We start from the raw sequence: 20,915 nt of genomic DNA, 5'->3' as shown, positions 1-20,915 counted from the left end.
GTTTGGGGATGTATGGCGGCAAATGGAGTGGGGAACTTGGTCATAATTGAAGGGATAATGGACAAGAATGCATATTTGCGTATTTTGAAAGAAAATTTAAAGCAAAGTGCTGTAAAGTTGGACATTGAAGGGTCGTTTATATATCAGCAGGATAACGACCCCAAACACACTGCCCTTACTGTTCGTGAATGGCTTCTATATAATGTGCCAAAACAGTTCAAAACTCCACCCCAATCGCCTGACCTCAACCCCATCGAGCACTTGTGGGAGCATTTAGACCGGCAAATACGCAAACATGAAATTAGGAACAAAAACGATTTACAGCGAGTGCTTAAGGAAGAGTGGAACAAAATTACCTCAGAGACGACTAAAAACCTAGTGAAATCAATGCCAGCCCGACTTCATGCAATTATGAAGTCAAAAGGATACCCAACAAAATATTAAACACATTTTTTTTTTAAGTTTTTACTGCCTGCGTACTTACTTTTGTAATGTGAAATCCACCATATTTTCATTTATCTAACTGTAACTCATGTTTTATTATTTCTACTCATAATTTAGTTTATGTAAGTTTTAGTATATACTTTTAGTTGGCTGAAGTCACCTTTATGTTAATGCTTTTCATGTAATATAATAAAATATTTCGAAATGATTCCCACAATGTCTTGTGTGTACTTACTTTAGTGAGCAACTTAAATTGTAAAAAGGTTTTATCACTCGCAATTTTTGACCATCTCGGTTGTGACAAAGGAAAAGTAAAATCTCTTTATATAAATAAATTAGAAAAGAAATACAATTTATTGAAGTGTTAACAAAACCGGTGTAATCATTTATTAAGTTCTTTGGCACATATAAGCCCAGCTCGTGCATAGTAAAGTGAAGTTCCACCGAAACCTCGTTTCACGCAAAGCATAGAATAGCGCCAAATCCGTGGATAAGTGAGCACAAAAGCCACTCGCCACCGTGATCAAAGCACCACCACCCTCACCATATCACCACCACATCATCGCCATCACCGCCGCATCCGCAGCAGCCAAATCCAACAAAAAAGGAAAGGTAAATTTTGCTCCGCCTGCTCCCCTAACCAATTGCATTAAGCCTCTGTGTGAAATTTGCATACGACTGTTAAACTTTTTATAATATTAAATAAATTCAATTTCACTGCGGTATTTATATAATTACATCAGATTTTTTATCTTGATTACTTTATTTACTATCTGCCTAAGCTTCATTCGCTAATATATATAGGTCATAAGCTTAATTACCAGATTAGAGAGAATCAAACATTAAGATTTATCAGTCCGAACATAAACTACAATTAAAGTTTACTGGAGTTTAAGTTTGCACCTATGGTCCATAACACCAACAGTCAATTAATTGTAGTCAACTTTAACTGGAGTTTATTATCGCACTGAAAACCCGAATCTAATATGCAGTGGTGTGAAAAGCATCTGTGTAATGGCACCACTAACGATATGGCAACGCATATTAAAAGAATGCAATATCGATAGTGGGCTGGCAATGCCGTCATTCCCAATGGAATGACAATAACGGGATAGTGAAAATTTGGAAAAGCAAAATTCATTATAGATACGCGTTAGCCAGGAGTGTCACGTAAATTAAAATAGTGTTACAATATTATAAGTGCCTTTTAATATTGTAATTAGAAATCAAAGACGTTTTTAAATATATTATAAATACATATTGTATTTGAATCAAAAAAAATCAATTTTTTATAAGTTTGGCAAATACCAAGTGAATATCGGAGCAAATGGAGCTGCACCGAACAAGTGAGTATTTAGATGGCGACCGTGGGCCGAGCCGCAAAATGGCGGCCACTCGCAGAAAAAAGTATATAAGTGCAAATAAAAACGTAGCATATACTTGCGAGTAGCTAGCGTTTAACAATTCAATTTCATCGCCGTTTAATGAATTAAAAATTAAAAAAAACCGTTTAATGAATTTAATTTAAAAATCATTTAATAAATTTAAATTAAGTGAAATAATAAATATAAAAATTTGAAAAATCGCTCAAAAATTTGAAAAATCGCTCAAAAATGTGAAAATTAAGCATTCTTTAAAAATTGAACAAAAAAAAAAAAAATTACACAAAAAAAAAAACTAAAAAACCCTACAAAAAATTTAAAAATGTGCAAAACTTTACAAAAAAATTTATAAGATACAAAAAGAAAATTTCAGAAAAAAAGTAAGATGCTGTAAAAGCAAAATGAACTCATTTACAAACTTTTCTACTTAGACATTTTTTTATATGGTACAGTGGTGTAAAATAACACAAAATAACCATGAACTAATTTACAAATTTTTCATACGGCTCATACATATATGGTGGTGGTACAACCGTGCATATGGTACAGTAAAGTGCAAAAAAATAATACGTAAAACTAATTTATACGGAGGTAATAAAAATAAGCGAAATAACTAAATAACCTTTTGTAAAGAAAAACGCAGAGACAATCTACAAATATAACATAATCTATAAAACTAACCAAAACAGAGGTAAACTACAAATTATTAAAAACGGAAAATCTACAAAATTAATACACGAAAATAATTTGCAAAAATAGCGGAATTAATATACAAATTGAAACTATAAATCAAAAAACTGTACATAACGGGCCTAAAAAACGGTTACCATGTGCCACCATTAAATATACATAAATTGATATGGACGTCTAACGGCGCCTAACATCAACCATACCATAGCGGCGCAGAAACAAACATCAGCAGCATCAGAACGCCAGCAGAGGAAAAGTACCGGCAGAGAAGGCAATCAGCATCAACATATATGGTTACAGATTAGCAGCGGATAGCGGAATTTCAAACTCGGGTATGGCGCATAGTGTGCACACAATACATTATATGTACATGTAGACAACTACAAAACTTCAAATTATAAATTTATAACCCTGCCAACCAAAACTGCGTCAAAAACTGGATAATGACTGAGTAAAAAAGTGGATAAAAAAATTGATAATTTTGTATAGGCAGTGTGCGGATTTTATCCACTTTCCCCTTGAGCGAGTCGTGTACGTGTGATCGCGCATCCTTGTCACACTTATACCAAAGTGCCATAAGGAAAAATGCATAGTTGCTCCTCGCTAATTAAAAATTTCCCATAACACAGGGTTGTATTTTTGTAGCGATGTCATATTGGAAAAAATGTATGTCTAAAAAATGCCCAAAATTTTTACCAAAATACCCAAAAAATAACCAAAAAAAACTCCAAAATACCCAAAAAATCTCCAAACTTTTTTTTAATTTTTAATGAAAACGTTTATTTAATAATATAAAAATTCATTTACAATTGTTCTAAAGGCCGTTTTATCATAAAATGTTAACAATACATCTGTTAAAAGGACGTTTTACATTAAATTTGTCTTCATCGCACATAAATTTTAAGATAAAACGGTCTTAAAGTTATTAAATAACATAAATATAAATTATCTGTAATCACAACTTTTTTTAAGTATATACTAAACTTTAATATTTTTTATATAAATTTAAAATTAATACAAATAACATTGAAATAAAATAATTTTGAATAACAGCGTACTATTCGAATTTTTAACATTAAAATGACATTTGTTTATTTATCAAAATATTAATTCGATAATTGATAAAATATCAAAGCTGATTAGGTCGACCTTCTAAAAGGCAATTCCATTAAAAATCATTCAATCGATAAGCTAAATTTTTCAAATCAATTAAAACTAAGGATTATTGTGATAAGTATCTTTTTAATTCTATGATTTAATAAAGGAATTATTAGCTTTTTCATCACACGGTTTAAGAAAATTTGATATTTGCCAGAGAGCCAGTCAGTTATTTTTAACAAAAAGCCACAATGAATGAAAAATACTTGTATAACTTTGCAAACAAATTACTTACTACAGAGGTGTTTTTCTAAAATATACAAAATTTTGGAAAAAACTTTCTGATTCGGTTGACAGTACTATCAAAAGTACAATAATTTAATTATATTTCTTTTGGTATACGCTTAAACTTGAAACTCATTTGCAAGGAGTAAAAAACATACACTTTTCTTACAACTTTACAAAATTTTACCAAGTTTTCCCTAGCTATATACATGTATCTCTTATTTTCCAAAAATTTTAAAAAATCGGATATAGATTTAAACGATAGTAGTACCGAAAGAGAAGTAATCAAATTACCTTTCTTTTGATATATACTAGCATTTATTACTCGTTTACAATGAGTGAAAAATAGTCACTTTCGTTACAACTTTATAAAATTTCTCAACATTTTTACTAGTTACATATATGTGTATCTAAATTTGGAAAAATTTTCAGAAATCGTTTATCAATTTTAACGATAGTAGCATCGAAAGAAAAGTAATCAAATTACCTTTCTTTTGGTATATACTAGCATTTATTACTCGTTTACAATGAGTGAAAAATAGTCACTTTCGTTACAACTTTATAAAATTTCTTAACATTATTTCTAGCTATATAAATTTAACTAATATGAAAAAAAAAATATTTTCTCCGTTCCCAGCACATCCATATCAGCGTGAGTGGTTGTCATGCTGTCTCTTAGAGTGGTTGTCATGCTGTTCCTTATGCTCCCAAAGATATATTTGCTACTGGAAAAATAGAAAAAATAAAAGACAAAATTAGTTATTGATTTAACATAACTTCAGAGACGGGCTTTATTTGCCTTTTCCAAAGTCCTGCTATAGTTGCATCCTGTGAATAAAGCAGGTTGAAGTATTTTATTTCTAAGAAGAAGAAAAGAAAAGTAAAAGTCAAAATTAGAAATCAATTCAACAAAATTGTCTAAGTCTGAATCTTCCCTTTTTAGAGCTCGGGTTAACGAAAGACACTAGTGCTGAGGTGAATATTTGCTATGCTGAAATAAAATTAAAAGCCAAAATTAGTTATTGATTCAACACAATTTTTAAAAGCTTGATCTTCCCTTTTTTTAGAGCTCTGGTTAAATAATAGCGTTTTGAATTTTGCCAGTCAATTGCTGTGAAAAAATAAAAAGAAAATTCAAAGTTTGTAAAAAAATTCAGCGAAACTTTGTAAGACTTCATCTTCCCTTTTTTAGAGTTTGAGTTCAATCAAAATAGCCAAGTGTTAGTTTGCTTATTTTAAACATTAGAAGCATAAACCCAGGTTTAAAAGTTATTAAAATAAAATATTAAAATATGTATGACGTTTTTTTCCTAAAGCTTCAAAAGTTTTTCTGCTCGCTTAGAAAAAAATTTCGATTGAAAAGCAAAAACAAATTAAACAATTTAGAAAATGTTAATTTCACATTAGAATATACATATTAATAATTTTACAAATAAGTTAGAACTTTTTTAAATAATTATTATATTTTTTTTAATTCATATAATGCATATAATATTTTACTAAATATTTATTAATATATTAAAACTAATTATATATGTACAATAAATAAATAAATTATAAAAGCAACGTTGATTATGTGAAAAATTAAAGAGGAAACGGAAAGACTTAATAAATAGTAATAGAAAATGGTGAAACTACAAACTACTATTTACAACGGAAATCTTAACTATATATACATATTAAATAAAATATTATTGTAACTAAAAGCCTTAAAGATATATTTATTCATGTTGTTAGTAATGGTTAATTTAATAGGTAAAACATTTAAAATTATTTACTTTTAATTAGTACTATTATTTGTTTTTAGTAAGTTGCATTTAAAGTATAGTGTAACGTATAAGCAAAATTTCAAAACTTGCAAAAAATTGACAACTGTTTATTCACATTTATGAAATCAGTTGTACAAAATTTAAGTTTTTCGTTAAAATTTTGTAACGAGTTTTCAAAAATGTGAGGAAACAGTTGCAAACTTTACGCAAGTTTAGAAATATCCATTCAAATGTTTTCTGTTATATATCACACTATATTTTAAATGCAAAGTAATAAAAACAAATAACAAAACTTACCTAAGAAACGACTTTTCATTTTTATACCTATTAAATTAACCATTATTATACAAAATGTACTATATACAGTGGTGTTATGGAATCCAATAATCGCCGGAACCCAAATTAAGAAACCGATCCCGATGGCTATTGGCTTCCATAACACCCTGATCGAATTAAACCCTACTCCTTCCTTTCGCTACGTCTAACATGTTTATATCTATTATGACTTAAACTAACAAAATGCTTCACCGATAAAAGTTTGTCGGCATGCACACTTGCAAATGCAGCTATGATAAATTAATAAAATGTTAGTATATAAAAGTAATGTTACATAGTTAAAAAATATCCACATTTACCTATAACAAGCTCCACTACCTTAAGCGGCGCTAGGGCTTTTTTTGAATGCTTGCCCAAGTAGTTGTACTGCCAGACCAACTCATCCGCAAATAGGTGTTGCAAAACCGTTTCTATTGGCCCTTTGGTTGCCTTCAATTTATGAATAATACTTGTCTACAAAATGATAACAAAATATAAACGTTTATTAAATGAAGAAAACTAAGTCCTCAGCATAGCAACCGCGTACGCCTTATTTGTAAGGAGCTCCTCCACCTTACGCAGAGTTTCCTCCGATGACATGGGGAACAAACTTTGCAGTACATTTTGCTCGTCATCGGGCACGTCGCCTGTGAGCCTCCCCACGCTGCGTTGCATCTTTGCGGAGAGCACCTTACATTCTCTCAGCAATACCCTTTGGGCCTGTACTCGGTGCGTTCCGGCATCTGAAATTAAAGTACAGTTTTATTAACTAAAGCTTAAACTTTACTTAGAACTTATACGGACCTTCTCAGCAAGATATTTCTCAATTGCGATAATTCTATTAAGAATTTCGCCTTGTTGAGCCTCTATACGGCAAACTGCGGAACAAAGGTTCTGCAACAATTCGGCCAATTCTGTGCCAGAGTTTGCGGTTGGTTGTTGGGTGGCAGTACGCTGAGCGAAAGACTGCGTCACCTCGAAACGTCGCGTTCCTAAAATTGACAAAAGTAAAAAACCTCGATGTAATGTCTACGTAATGGTACAGCGATGGTGATTTTAACATATGACTATGAATATATAATACTTCTATATTCAGTCAATAAGGAAGTACTATATATACGCGTTATAGCCCAAAATAATATATATGTACTTCAAATAAGAAATTACCGTTAGTTTGGCTAGTTCCTGGCTCCTCATCCATTTGATATGTAAATTCCATGTTTATTTAACCTATGAAAATTTATAAAATAAATTATGTAGTAACGGAATTAAAATAAATCTAGGACCTACAGGTATAGAATAATACTTAAGGACTAAATCCTCTTTGTTTATAATGTGTATGTTCTCATCTATAAGTTCAGCTACTAAAATACCTAATCCAGATGAGGACTCAAGGGGCTCTATAAAAGCGTTTCCAACTTTTGTTAAAACTTGAACTACCAAACTATTTTCGTTTTGTTAGTTGACAATTTTTATAGAACCCAATGTACTACATAAGAAGAAACTGTCCTTATCATTCTTAAAATTTATTATAAATTTATCATTTTTTAAAATTTTACTACAATCCGTAAAATTTCGTCTTTCTTCTATCCTTAAAAACAATTGCTGCAGTATTGTGAATAAGTTTTTTAATGTATTGCATATAATTCTCAAATTTATATGCTGAAAAAGAATCTAACGGACCAAATTGTTTTACGCAATCGCTTAAATGCAAAAGGCCGTGGACATTGAAACTAATTAAATTCGCGCCAAAATAGTTACTAAATATAGCGCAATGCAACAAAAGAAAGTGATAATAAAGGTTATCCGGTATGCAGTCTTTTAAAACGAAAATTCCAGAATACAATAAAAACTGCCGGTATTCTGTCGATTTCCAGTTGCTTAATCGGTCTAGATCACGGCTACGTCTAGAAAACTCAGAGGGAACGTAATTATTCAGAAACATCAATTTTTCGTTCATTCTCGTTACGTTCCCTCTTTTAGTAAGCAACTTGAGTAGTTTTTTAGTTACTCCTAAGTCCACTAAATGCATGGGTTCTAAGGGAAACTGAGAAACCATGCCAATATTTACGGATTCTAGTAAAATCTCCCTCTGCTTATGGAATGACAAATCTAGCCTAGTTTTAAATGAATCATCTGTTCTTAGCTCGCCCACTTCTTGGGATAGGCACACCCGATCTAAGTGTTGCCCCATTTGCAAACATTTCGGGCAGCTATTTTTTGCTGTATGACCCTTTACCCCAGTTATAAATGCCCGAGCTGGTGAATCGCAAGTAAATAGCCTAACACTAAATTCCTTTAAAAATTGTCTAGATCCCACTTTCACCCCATTCTGAGCGAAAGTGCCTATCTCCACAAAATTCTTTTAAAAAATCATTTACATCTGGGGGCTTACTCATCCCTGAATAACAAGCTATCATAAATGGTTCCGAATTGGGGAAATCTACAACGTGGCCCAAAATTGGCCATAATACCCTGTTTGAACTTTTGAAAACTTTAAGCCCGTCTATCCCCACATCTATTGAGATTCGTTCTAAACTTTCGAGAAAATCAAAGCCTTTAAAGTAAAAATTATATTCAAACCCAAAATACAAAAACTCGCCCTCTGAAAAAGACCTAATACTTACTAGTTCCCTGCTTGTACCCAGAACTGTTCTAGCGTCTACTGGCAATCCCCTAAGTCCTGCTCCATCCAAAGAGTGCAAAAGATCAGAAAGACTACTCTGTGATGTTTTATTTCTAAATGCCCAACCTTTCAACGCTAAACGTACCCTTCCCGTCATTTCCGTAGGTCCTACCTCGTCTACACGCTCGTCTAGTTCACTATCTTCAAATAAATACCTCTCATATTCACTATCGCTATCATATTCACTATCGCTGTCATGACAGGAAGGAAGTTCCCCACAAGCGCACGGTGCATCATTGGCAGATGAAATATGAGACACCACCCCTCTACTTGTTGATGGTAAATAATCACTATCTAAAGAAGTCACTCCCCCACTAATTGATGGTACTTCATTTCTATCTAAAGAAATTGCCCCCCTGCTAGTTGATGGTAAATTATCGGTATCTTGTCCAGATGATTCATTTAATTTCCTAAATTTTTCTTTTAATCCCTCAAAATATGCTTTTATCTCCGTCCTATTCCCGTTAGCCTGCTTATCAGGTTATCTGTTTAAACAAAATTTGTCTGTCTAATGTATTTTATTTTTGTAATAGAGTAAAAAAGTAACTAAATGAGCTGATAACCTGATAGGGTCCCCAAATGATCGAAAGCCACGAAATGACCCCGACGAGATTACAAATAAGGTGAAGCTAATTATAAAAGCATGTTAATAAGGCAGCAGGTGCGAATGAAGAGTTACAAACAAACATACAGATAAAGCTAATAAAAGCGTGTCATTAAAAACAATTAAAAGAGGGCGGATGGCTGGAGGAGACAGAGGATGCCACTGCTCACTTTGTAAGCCCTCGACTTATTTCATCCATTGAGTTTGTAATATTGGTATACGTAAAGTTGTAATGTGTAAAAATAAACACAAACAGCTTCCATTTGATACCCATATTGTACAAACACATCCCCCAAATACATGATCTCTCAAGACCCTAGCCAGAACGGGATAAAAAGTATCCTATAACCGTCTCCTGGTTCTAGGCTACCTCTCCACCAACGTTCTTTTACATATATTTTATGATAACACCATAAAATCTTCCTGTACTTTGTCAGGGGCCTTGCACTGGACCCGTTTTGACATACACTATTATGTATATATGTACAGGCGCATGCATGCATATATATATTTTATGATAACACCATAAAATCTTCCTGTACTTTGTCAGGGGACTTGCACTGGACCCGTTTTGACTTACACTATTATGTATATATGTACAGGCGCATGCATATATACATTTTATGATAACACCATAAAATCTTCCTGAACTTTGTCAGGGGCTTTGCACTGGACCCGTTTGGACATACACTATTATGTATATATGTACAGGCGTGCATATATATATTTTATGATAACACCATAAAATCTTCCTGAACTTTGTCAGGGGCCTTGCACTGAACTGCTTTTGGTGTACGCCATGATACATAAATGCACAAGCGCATGTTCCTTTTTTTGGTAATTCTATACGAAAGCATGACACTGCTAATACGCGCCAAAAAATATCGACAGAGGTGTCAAAAGACGGGTCTTGACATCAGTATTAATAATCCGTTACCGGAATATAAAAATTTTTAATCGTTCAAAAGATATTAACGAAAACCCGAAAAATTACCCGTGGGTCCTTCCGAAACCGGGGGTGAAATCCATAGTATTTTTGCGCAGAACACCTTTCTGCATTGGCGGCCCTCGGCTGCGCTTATAAAAAATTACTCTGGGTGGGTCCAACACCGGTTTGGAGACCAAAACTATATCCGCGCAAAACACGTATATTCACAATTTTTTTGTGGGTACTCCAACATTACAACACCACATGAAAATCCCCAACTTCAACTGCAAATATCTCCGGACAGAGATAAAATTTTTATTTTCCGGTTTGAGATTATTGTTTTAGAGATTAATACGCGTCTTTTGACACCTCTTTCGATATTGGACGCGTGTTAGCAATGTCATGCTGTCGTATAGAATTACCCTTTTTTTATTATGGTCACACCACACAATCCTCCTGATCTTTGCCAGAGACATAACACTTTACTTATTTAGGTATTCATCATAATATATAGATGCGTCAGCGCAGTTGCATCTCTATATTATGTTGGACACCGTAATATATTAAAACACATTTTTTGATTTCTTACAAAATGTATGGCGGCAATGAAAAAGATGAATACGGCAGTTATTATCGTAAATGATCGTCAACAGTTCTCTTTTCACTTTTGTTTTTTTCAAAAGCACTCTTTTATCACTTTATTGTTTGTAGTTTTCACAAATTTTAACAAAATTGTGGAAATCACGCTTGAATTTTTAAAGATTTTTAACGTCAATGGCGCGTCAAATATTTTTTCTTTGTTATTTCCCTTTATTGGGATTTTTATAAGCAAGACACTCATGTTGTTTCATTCGCACTCATAATATTTATCGGACATTTTTTCCACCCTGAAAAATATCCCAAAAACTTGAATTTTTTGACACCGAAATTTTTTGATAGTGTTGGAATTTCGGGGGGAAAGTGGTTAAAAGTGGGTAGTCATGGTTGTCAGGGAATCTTTAAACCTATTTTCTCTTTAAAATACATGGTAGTTTTTGAAATCTTTACTCTATCTTAATATAAATTTGTAGCTTTGTATATCTTTACTCTGTCATAATAAGACACTGTACAATATGTAGCTACTATTACTATTTTTCAAAAAAATTTATTATTATTAAAACATTACATAACACAAAAAAAATTATGAAAAAAGGAAAAAAAACAAATACATTTATAAAAATTGTCTATTCATTTCAAAATACAATGGGTCACAGTGGGACAAAACCAAACTTAAAATTCAATTTAATACATTCGGTCAAATAAATTTCCCTTGTTCTACTTTTTACCATTCGGCAATTTCAACTGTTCTAATCATAACTTCAAAAATATGCAAAATTCAATTCCGTTGATTCTAAATACAATTGATGAAAAATTGGTGAAAAATTTCCTTTTTGGTTTTTGCCCAACTCACCCATATACGTCTGTACGTTTTTAAGCGTAACAATTTATTTTGCCAAGACAGATACGAGATTTTTGTTTTTTTTGGAAATACGGTGCGTCCGTAAACAAACATACATATATTTTTTGCATAAAGCGGTTGTTCCGTAAATAACCAAACAGATTTTTTTTACTTTAAAGCGGTGCGTCCGTGTATAAATATACCTTAATTTTTTTTTAATCCCGGTGCGTCCGAGGACATTTATATTACAAGTTTGAAAGATGCGGTGCGCCCGTATCTATAAAAATAAAGCCCATACAATTTTGATCAAAACGGTGCGTCCGTCATAACACAAACACATTGAGATTTTTTTTTTAATAAAGCGGTACCTTTGTTATCAACAGCCAATTCTTTTCTACCAACATAAAATATTTTTCTGTGAAATTAAATTAAATTACTTTAATATACATTCAATTTAAATAGTCAGTCTCTCATTAAATTGTCGGATAATTCTTTCAATTTCACATCAACATCCAATTCAATTTCAATTTCTGTTAAACTTTCGTAAGTAAATTCGATAAACTCGACTTTAAATCAGTCTAAATATTTCTTCTTTGCTTTCTACTACGTATGTTTCTTAGAAACAGGAAAGTAGTTTCCAGAATTTCAGAGCAAGACTCAGATTCCGAAAATTCAGATTCCAATTCCAAAAATTTTAATTCCGAAAGTTCCGATTCCGAAAATCTCGATTTTAAAAGCCCAGTTTCCGAAGGCTCAACCACATATTCGCCCAGTACAATCAAAAACCTTGTTGTTAGACTTTCTTTGTCCGGAGAATTTTACGGATTTGAGGAATTGCCCGAAACAAATTTCCAACTCCTAATTACGATACAAATATGGCAACTCCTGAGGAAAAAAGATCGTTTATCAGCATGTGTGCTGGTATCATGCGTGAAAATTATAGCGGTGAGCCCCTGGGTCTCGAATCTTTCATTAATAAAATTGAGCTAATCGAAGAATTTGTCGACGAAAATTTAACTGGCACTTGTATTTCATATATTAAATCCAAACCCGATGGTAAAGCTCGAGAAGCAATACCAACTCAATTACTTTCAGTTAATGATATAAAAATAGCACTACGTAACCGTATAAAACCCGACAACTCCAAAGTTGTGGCCGGAAAAATTGCGGCTTTGCAAGTTAATAATAATAATTACACCGATTTTGCAAAACGCGTCGAGGAATTGTCTGATTCTTTAGAGCGTTCGCTCATTATCGAATGGATAACTCAGGCCAAAGCCCATGAAATGGCCATCGAGCAAACAGTTAACGTTTGCCGATTGAACGCAAAAACCAGTTTAGTCAAATCAATCCTCGCTTCAACCAATTTTTCTGATTCCAAGGACGTAGTAGCTAAACTAATTGTACAGCAATCAAATGAAATAAAAGAACGCCAAGTTTTAGCATTTAGGGCGCGGAACAATAACAATTTCAGAAATTTTCAAAGTAATAACCGAGGTAGAAATTTCCAAAATCAAAGTCGTAACTTTAACAATTATAGACAAAATAGACCCTCCTTTAGTAACAGTAACTATGGCAACAACTTCAATCGCGGCAGTCAAAGGCAAAATTTCCGTTCCGGCGGCGGAAATCGTCATCAGTCTAATAATAATAATAGCAACAATAGTCGTACTAGCAATAACAACGGTCTAACAGTTCCAATAATAGAGGTAGAAATGCAAGTGTCCGGGCTTTAAACAGGGAAGCCCCTCAGGAGCGAACACTGAGGGAGGACGAGACAAATTACTAACTAATTCAGCTCACAGTTTTTCTTCTAAAAACGTTTATTGTCTTAACTTAAATTATTCCGATTTTATACAAATAAATATTACTGGCTCTAACAAATTTTGTACATTTCTAGTCGATACACAAGCCGACATTTCGTTAATTAAAATTTCTTCTCTTAATAATAATTTGTCAATTAATAACAATGATACAATCAATATTACTAGAGTAACTACAGATACAGTTTCTACATTAGGTACTTTTACAACTAACTTACACTTTTCAAATTTTTATATCAAACATACGTTGCACGTGGTAGACAATGATTTCAACATTCCATCAGATGGAATACTTGGTAAGGATTTCCTAAAAACAAATAAATGCGATATCAGCTATGCAACAAATTGCATTTCCTTCTGGATAGGCAATGAAAAGATCGCACTTCCCATCCTTCACGGAATGGAGAGCGATACATTTGTTATACCACCTCGTTGCGAAGTTTATAGAATTTTCGCCTTGGGAAAAGACTCAGAACCACTTTTCGTGGATTCTCAAGAGATTTCTGAGGGTGTTTTCACAGCGAAAAGTATAGTTGATACTAGTAATCCGATCATTAACGTAATAAACACCACAAATAGCGTGAAATACGTAAATAACCGCAACATTCAAACAGAAAAACTTTCTAATTATCACGTTTATAAAATCAATAACCCAGTAAAACAAGATAGTCGTATCAAAGAACTTAAAAGCATTTTAGAAAAACAAATACCTAATTATGCTGAAAATAAGCTTATTAACTTATGTTTACAATATTCCGATATTTTTGCGCTAGACAATGATAAAATGACAATAAACAATTTTTATGAACAAAAACTAAGACTATACGATACGACGCCAGTATACATTAAAAATTACCGCCTACCATATTCTCAACGCGAAGAAATAAATAAACAGGTTAATAAATTATTGGAAAACGATCTGATCGAAAATAGTTGTTCGAATTATAACAGTCCCTTGATTTTGGTACCGAAAAAAGATATAAATGGCCAAAAATCGTATAGAATGTGCGTTGACTTTAGGGCTGTAAATAAATAGGTAATTGCTGATAAATTTCCTTTGGCACGTGTAGACGATATTTTGGATAACCTTGGCCGTGCGAAATTCTTTTCTACTTTAGATCTTTTTTCGGGTTTTCACCAAATTCCACTTCACAAAGATTCAAGAGACATAACATCTTTTAGTACTGACCGCGGAGCTTTTCGATGGAAGGTGTTACCATTTGGTCTAAACGTCGCTCCACATTCATTTTCAAGAATGATGTCAATTGCATTTTCTGGTATTTCACCCAACGAAGCCTTTATGTATGTAGACGATATAATAGTAATTGGATGTAGCGAAGCACATCATCTCAATAATCTAAAAAAAAGTTTTCGAGACCTGTAGGAAGTTCAACTTGCGACTTAACCCAAAAAAATGTAATTTTCTTCGACCTGAAGTAACTTTTTTAGGGCATAAATGCTCAGCAAATGGGTTGCTACCAAACGATTCAAAAATTGAAGCAATTAAAAGGTATCCTAAGGCACGCGATAAAGACGCTGTCCGAAGATTCGTGGCATTTGCAAATTATTATAGGAGATTTATTCCAAATTTCGCTTCTTTAGCAGCTCCATTGAATCGTTTGAGTAGAAAAAATGTGGAATTTAACTGGGATACTTCATGTGAATTAGCTTTCGAAAAATTTACGCGCAGCCTAATGTCACCAAAACTATTGCAATATCCAGACTTCACTAAAGATTTTTTAATAACAGTAGATGCTTCAAAGAATGGTTGTGGCGCGATACTTAGTCAAAATCACAATGGTAACGATTTACCAATTTGTTTCGCTTCAAAAGCATTCAGCAAAGCAGAACAAAATAAAGCAATTATAGAACTAGAACTTTTGGCAATATACTTTGCAATTAAACAGTTTCGACCATATGTCTATGGTACACATTTCAACGTTAGATCAGACCATCGGCCGTTAGTTTATTTATTCAACATGAAAGATCCTTCATCTAAATTATCGAGAATACGTTTACAACTCTCTGAGTATAATTTCACAATCGAATACATAAAAGGTAAATCAAATGTAGGCGCTGACGCCGCTCGACAAAAAATATATTAGCAGTACAAACAAGATCTATGACAAAACAAAAAGAGGAAACACAGTTACAAAACGATGACAAAGAAATGCAATCAGAAACATTGCAAGTTTACGACAAATACGCCTATAATTTTTCAAAAAGAATCCCGAGGGCAAAATCAAATATAAATTATGATAGAAATGGTAAAATTAAAAATATACAAATATGCGCACATTTAAAACATAAAAAGCTCTAGTTACTTAATTTTGCGGTTGCTAACAAAATAGCGAATCTAGATGAGCTACTTTTGAGGTTGGAACGAAAGGCTGGCAATCACAATATTAAGAAAATAGAATGGCAAAAGGATGATACAATTTTTCATCACTTTAGTATTACAAAATTTAAAGATACCGAAAATAAGATTTTAAAACATTTAACTATTATATTAACAGAACCAGTTGAGACAGTAACTGACGAAGACAAGAAACTTAAACTCATGCAAATTTACCACAATGATCCGATATCAGGCGGTCATTTCGGAAACAAGAAATTATACGCGAAAATACGCACTAAATACTACTGGAAAAATATGACACGCGACATTGCCAAGTTTGTTAAGAATTGCGAAAAATGCCTATTAAACAAAGTAAAACCAAAAATTAAAGAGAACATGGTTCTCACACCAACTCCTTGCAAGCCTCTTGAAATTGTCGTTATAGACACGATAGGACCTTTGCCTGAATCAAACAACGGAAATAAGTTCGCTATTACCATGATGTGCGATTTAACCAAACACCTAGTTACAATAGCTATACCTTTGCCTGAATCAAACAACGGAAATAAGTTCGCTATTACCATGATGTGCGATTTAACCAAACACCTAGTTACAATGCTATACCGGATAAAATTGCAAAAACAGTTGCATCCGCAATTTTCGAAGGTTTTGTCTTAACCTATGCCATAATGAAATCAATAAAGTCCGATTTAGGGACAGAATTTAAAAATGAAATTTTCTCGGAATTGACCAAGCTTTTAAAAATCAATCACAATTTTTCTACACCCTACCATCACGAAACTGTTAGTACAATCGAAAGAAACCACCGAGTATTTAATGAGTACTTACGAGCTTACCTTAATGATAATTTTCCTGAGTGGGATGTCTATCTTAAATACTTTACATTTCTGCATAATACAACCCCATATACGGTTTTTGATAACAAATTTACACCATTTGAGTTAGTATTCGGTAGAAAAGCTACCTTGCCAAATGAGTTAACAAAAGAAAAAATCGATCCAATTTACAACGTTGAAAATTATGCTAGCGAAGTAAAATACAGAATGCAAAAGTCTCATATTTTAGCAAAAGAACTTATTGAAAAACATAAGCAAAGAAATAAAAAATTGTACGATAGAGATGCTCGCCCAGTAAATGTAAACAAAAATGATATGGTATTAGTTCAAAAAGAGCCTCGTGATAAACACAAAAATGTATATAAAGGTCCATACAAAGTGACTGAAGTAGACGGTGTTAATGTAAAGATTTTTGATAAAGCTAAAAACAAAAGGGGGACTCATGAAAGCATATAAACTTATAAGGTGTAAAATTATATCCATTTACACACGCGGTTATATGAACGCACCTAGTAATACTCTTGATAAACTTGATTGTTTATCAGCTGTATTATTGCAAAACAAAATTTTTTTGATTGTTATACAAATTAAAAAATGCTAAGACGTAAGGGAAAAATCAAAACTAAAACGCCTTTACTTGCTGATGTTGGAGATTTCTGATGAAAATGCCTGCTGTAATGTCTGTAAGGTTGCATTCCTTTGAGTTTACCGCGTTTACACAATGAAATGTGCGCGTAAATTTATACAAATTGTGTAAATGATTTTTCATACAAAATTTGACAGCTCGTTTACGCACTAGATAAATTTATACGTTTACACACTTTATAAGGCATTTATATGGTTACATGAGTCCCCCTAAAGAAAAGACCATTCATAAAAATCGTATACAAAAAATTACTTAAATTAATAAATGAATTCTAATTATATTTAATAAAATTTAAGATAAATATTAAATTTCCTTTTTCAACCCATGAAAAACGGTTATGTACTATTAATCTATATAATGAAAAATTAACGCCTGATAGTAATATAATTAATATAACTAGTAATATAATTAGTAATATAACTAGTGATATAATTAGTAATATAACTATTAATTAAAAGATTACAGTAAGCTATAATAAATTTTTATAAAGGTTAGTAATAAAATAGCTAGAGCAGAAAATTTAACTTACCAAAAAATTGATATGGATGGACGAGTTAAAGGGGGGAAAGAATTAAGCAATGTAATTAAAGAAATCTCCTTCCCCCAAATCAATTTACATCACTGCAGGGTAAAGGGATTTTTGCAAGACTGATCACCTTACAAAAATCTTTTCCCTAGGGGGATGGTGTAATGGCACCACTAACGATATGGCAACGCATATTAAAAGAATGCAATATCGATAGTGGGCTGGCAATGCCGTCATTCCCAATGGAATGACAATAACGGGATAGTGAAAATTTGGAAAAGCAAAATTCATTATAGATACGCGTTAGCCAGGAGTGTCACGTAAATTAAAATAGTGTTACAATATTATAAGTGCCTTTTAATATTGTAATTAGAAATCAAAGACGTTTTTAAATATATTATAAATACTTATTGTATTTGAAAAAAAAAAAAATCAATTTTTTATAAGTTTGGCAAATACCAAGTGAATATCGGAGCAAATGGAGCTCCACCGAACAAGTGAGTATTTAGATCTGCATAAACTGTTGCTATTACAACACGAACTATAAAGAGAGAAATTAATTAGTTAGTTTAAACTACAATTAAAGCAGGCTAGAGTTAAACCTTGCCATTTTAGCTGTTTACATAAAATTGTACAGCTCATCTCAATTTAAGGTACGCGCACATTACGCTGCGCGACACGTAGCGGCAGCGGCGCCTCACAGAGCGACATATTTTGGCAATTCACATTAAGCGGCAATCGAGCGACACATTGCGGCAAAAGTTTGTGTTTAATTTTGTTTGCAAAATGGACCACACAGTTTTTGAAGCTGTAATTATTTCATATTTGTGTGAAGAAGAGGAAAGGAAAAGAAAAAGGTCGTGGCTATGGGTCCAAGACATCTTATCCTCAAGATATGAGGAAGGAGAGTTCCACACTCTTTTGCCCAGATTGAAAAAAGATGGTGCAAAATTCTTTGCATGTATTCTTATGAGGCAATTCACACCTAGCGGCAGCCGCACTGCGCGACACTTGCCAACGCGGCATTTTTGCCTAGTTGATCAAATTTGCCGCGCTTTGCCGGGTCGCGCAGTGCTGCTGACGCTAGGTGTGAATTGCCTCATAAGAATACATGCAAAGAATATTTTGTAGTGCAGTGTAGTGCTGCGTAGTGCAGCCTAATGTGGCCTTACCTTTAAGCGCCCAATGAAGCAGGGTTGAACTTATATCAACCTTAATTGTAGTTTAAACACGCATTGATAAACGGGACCATAGAATATTGCAATATAGCTGCTATGTAAAAGATTTTCTATAATAAATGTCGCGGCCGCCCTGGTGTGGTGGTAGCGCTCTCCGCCTACCACACCTGCGTCAAAATCCCAGGCACAGCAACACCAAAAAATTAGAAAACGTTTTTTTAATTAGAAATAATAGGGGGACTCATTTAACCTTATAAATGCCTTATAAAGTGTGTAAACATATAAATTTATCCAGTGCGTAAACGAACTGCCTTCTGATTCGGATTTTCTTAAAAGCTTTCTTCTTTTAATATCTGATATCAATATATCAAAAACTACAGAAATCAACAACTTCCCTTTTTATTGCAGAACAATATATGCCTTACTCGACAACAACGGAAAAGGTACAAGCTTGGGATCCGAAAAAGTCTACGTAAATATTTCTCAACCAAATTGTGAAAAATTTAAATGATTTTAAATAAATAAACCCATAATAGAAATCAATAACATTATTTTTGGCGAGCTTATCATACAAATTTGAGTACATAACCATTGTGGATAAAACCACACTTGTCTTATCCACAATGTACATAACCGCAGGAGAAATTAAAGCTGGAGACATTGGTGCTTTATCGGTAACCGTATCGGTAGCATTATAACAGCTGATTCGACCTATCTTATGAGAATCAATGCAATCGATTATTGGTGCCGCTAAAGCTGGAGACATTGGTGCTTTATCGGTAACCGTATCGGTAACCTTTTAACAGCTGATTCGACCAACCTTATGAGAATCAATGCAATCGATTATTGGTGCTGCTAAGGTCGTAACCGTATCGTAGCCAACCAATTGGGTTTTGGTTTACCGTCGTAACGATAAACAGCTGATTACGTTAGGGATACGGATACAGCGATACGATATACGGCACCAATGACTCCAGCTTAAGGTCGTAACCGTATCGTAGCCAACCAATTGGGTTTTGGTTTACCGTCGTAACGATAAACAGCTGATTACGTTAGGGATACGGATACAGCGATACGACATACGGCACCAATGACTCCGGCTTAAGTCCCAGTTTTCACGACATTCAGAAAATTATAATTTGAGCAGTTTACTACTGTAAACATCATGATAAAAATACTTAGGCCCACTTACAGAGCGGCAAGTTAACTTTTTAACTCTGAGTTAACCTGGCATGACAAATGAAAAATTTTTGAAATTAATTCTGAGCTAAAAAAATAATTTTCCGTGCTGCCAAAGAGGATAGATATATAAGAGACGCCAATCGGCTATTCGTTTCTTTTCAGACATTTTTGATTGCTGAAATAATTTTTACTCGATGTTAAGCTTGATTGTAGCAGCATAAGTGTGACAAGAAGAAATTTAAATTGAGGTACATTCGATTATTGAATACAAAAACAAAAACATTTAAACAGCAATACATCGGCACTATGATGTTTGTGAGTGTACCTAGACTGATGGAGTGCAAGAGGCTAGTACAGGACGAAGGGCGCAAAGGGCAGTTGGTTGTTGTTGTTGTTGTAGCAATGCTCGCCCCACCTAATAGCCGCGACCGATCACAAATTGTCATCAATATCCTCTAACGGGAGTCCAAGGAAACTTGCCGTTTCAACAGCGGTGGACCATAAGGAAAGGGGTGTTAGAGGCGTTGGTTCCAAATTACAATTAAAGAGATGGTTGGTGTCATGTGGGGACACATTGCAAGCAGGGCATACATTTTGTATGTCGGGGTTGATTCTGGATAGGTAAGAGTTTAACCTGTTACAGTATCCAGAACGAAGTTGAGCAAGAGTGACACGCGTTTCACTGGGGAGTATGCGTTCCTCTTCTGCGAGTTCTGGATATTTTTC

At 33.4% G+C, this 20,915-nt stretch overlaps 1 protein-coding gene and 1 pseudogene across 2 annotated transcripts in view; one reads left to right on the top strand and one right to left on the bottom strand.

Annotated features, from left to right (window-relative positions):
- The window catches only part of ND-B17.2 (NADH dehydrogenase (ubiquinone) B17.2 subunit), a 49,762-nt gene extending 30,209 nt beyond the window's left edge, over positions 1-19,553 (top strand). For both annotated transcript variants that reach the window (XM_067768806.1, XM_067768807.1), the window contains exon 5: positions 19,416-19,553. In XM_067768806.1, the coding sequence (XP_067624907.1) occupies positions 19,416-19,483 (68 nt within the window). In that variant the 3' untranslated portion in view covers positions 19,484-19,553. The remainder of the gene's footprint in view (positions 1-19,415) is intronic.
- On the bottom strand, positions 4,841-7,202 carry LOC137240188 (uncharacterized; annotated as a pseudogene).
- Positions 19,554-20,915: the final 1,362 nt, after the last annotated feature.

This window comes from Eurosta solidaginis, chromosome 2, assembly GCF_040869045.1.
Source record: "Eurosta solidaginis isolate ZX-2024a chromosome 2, ASM4086904v1, whole genome shotgun sequence".
Classification (NCBI taxonomy): Eukaryota; Metazoa; Arthropoda; class Insecta; order Diptera; family Tephritidae; genus Eurosta; species Eurosta solidaginis.
The sequence above is the reverse complement of the archived record's forward strand: the minus strand, read 5'-3'. Positions and strand labels throughout refer to the sequence as shown.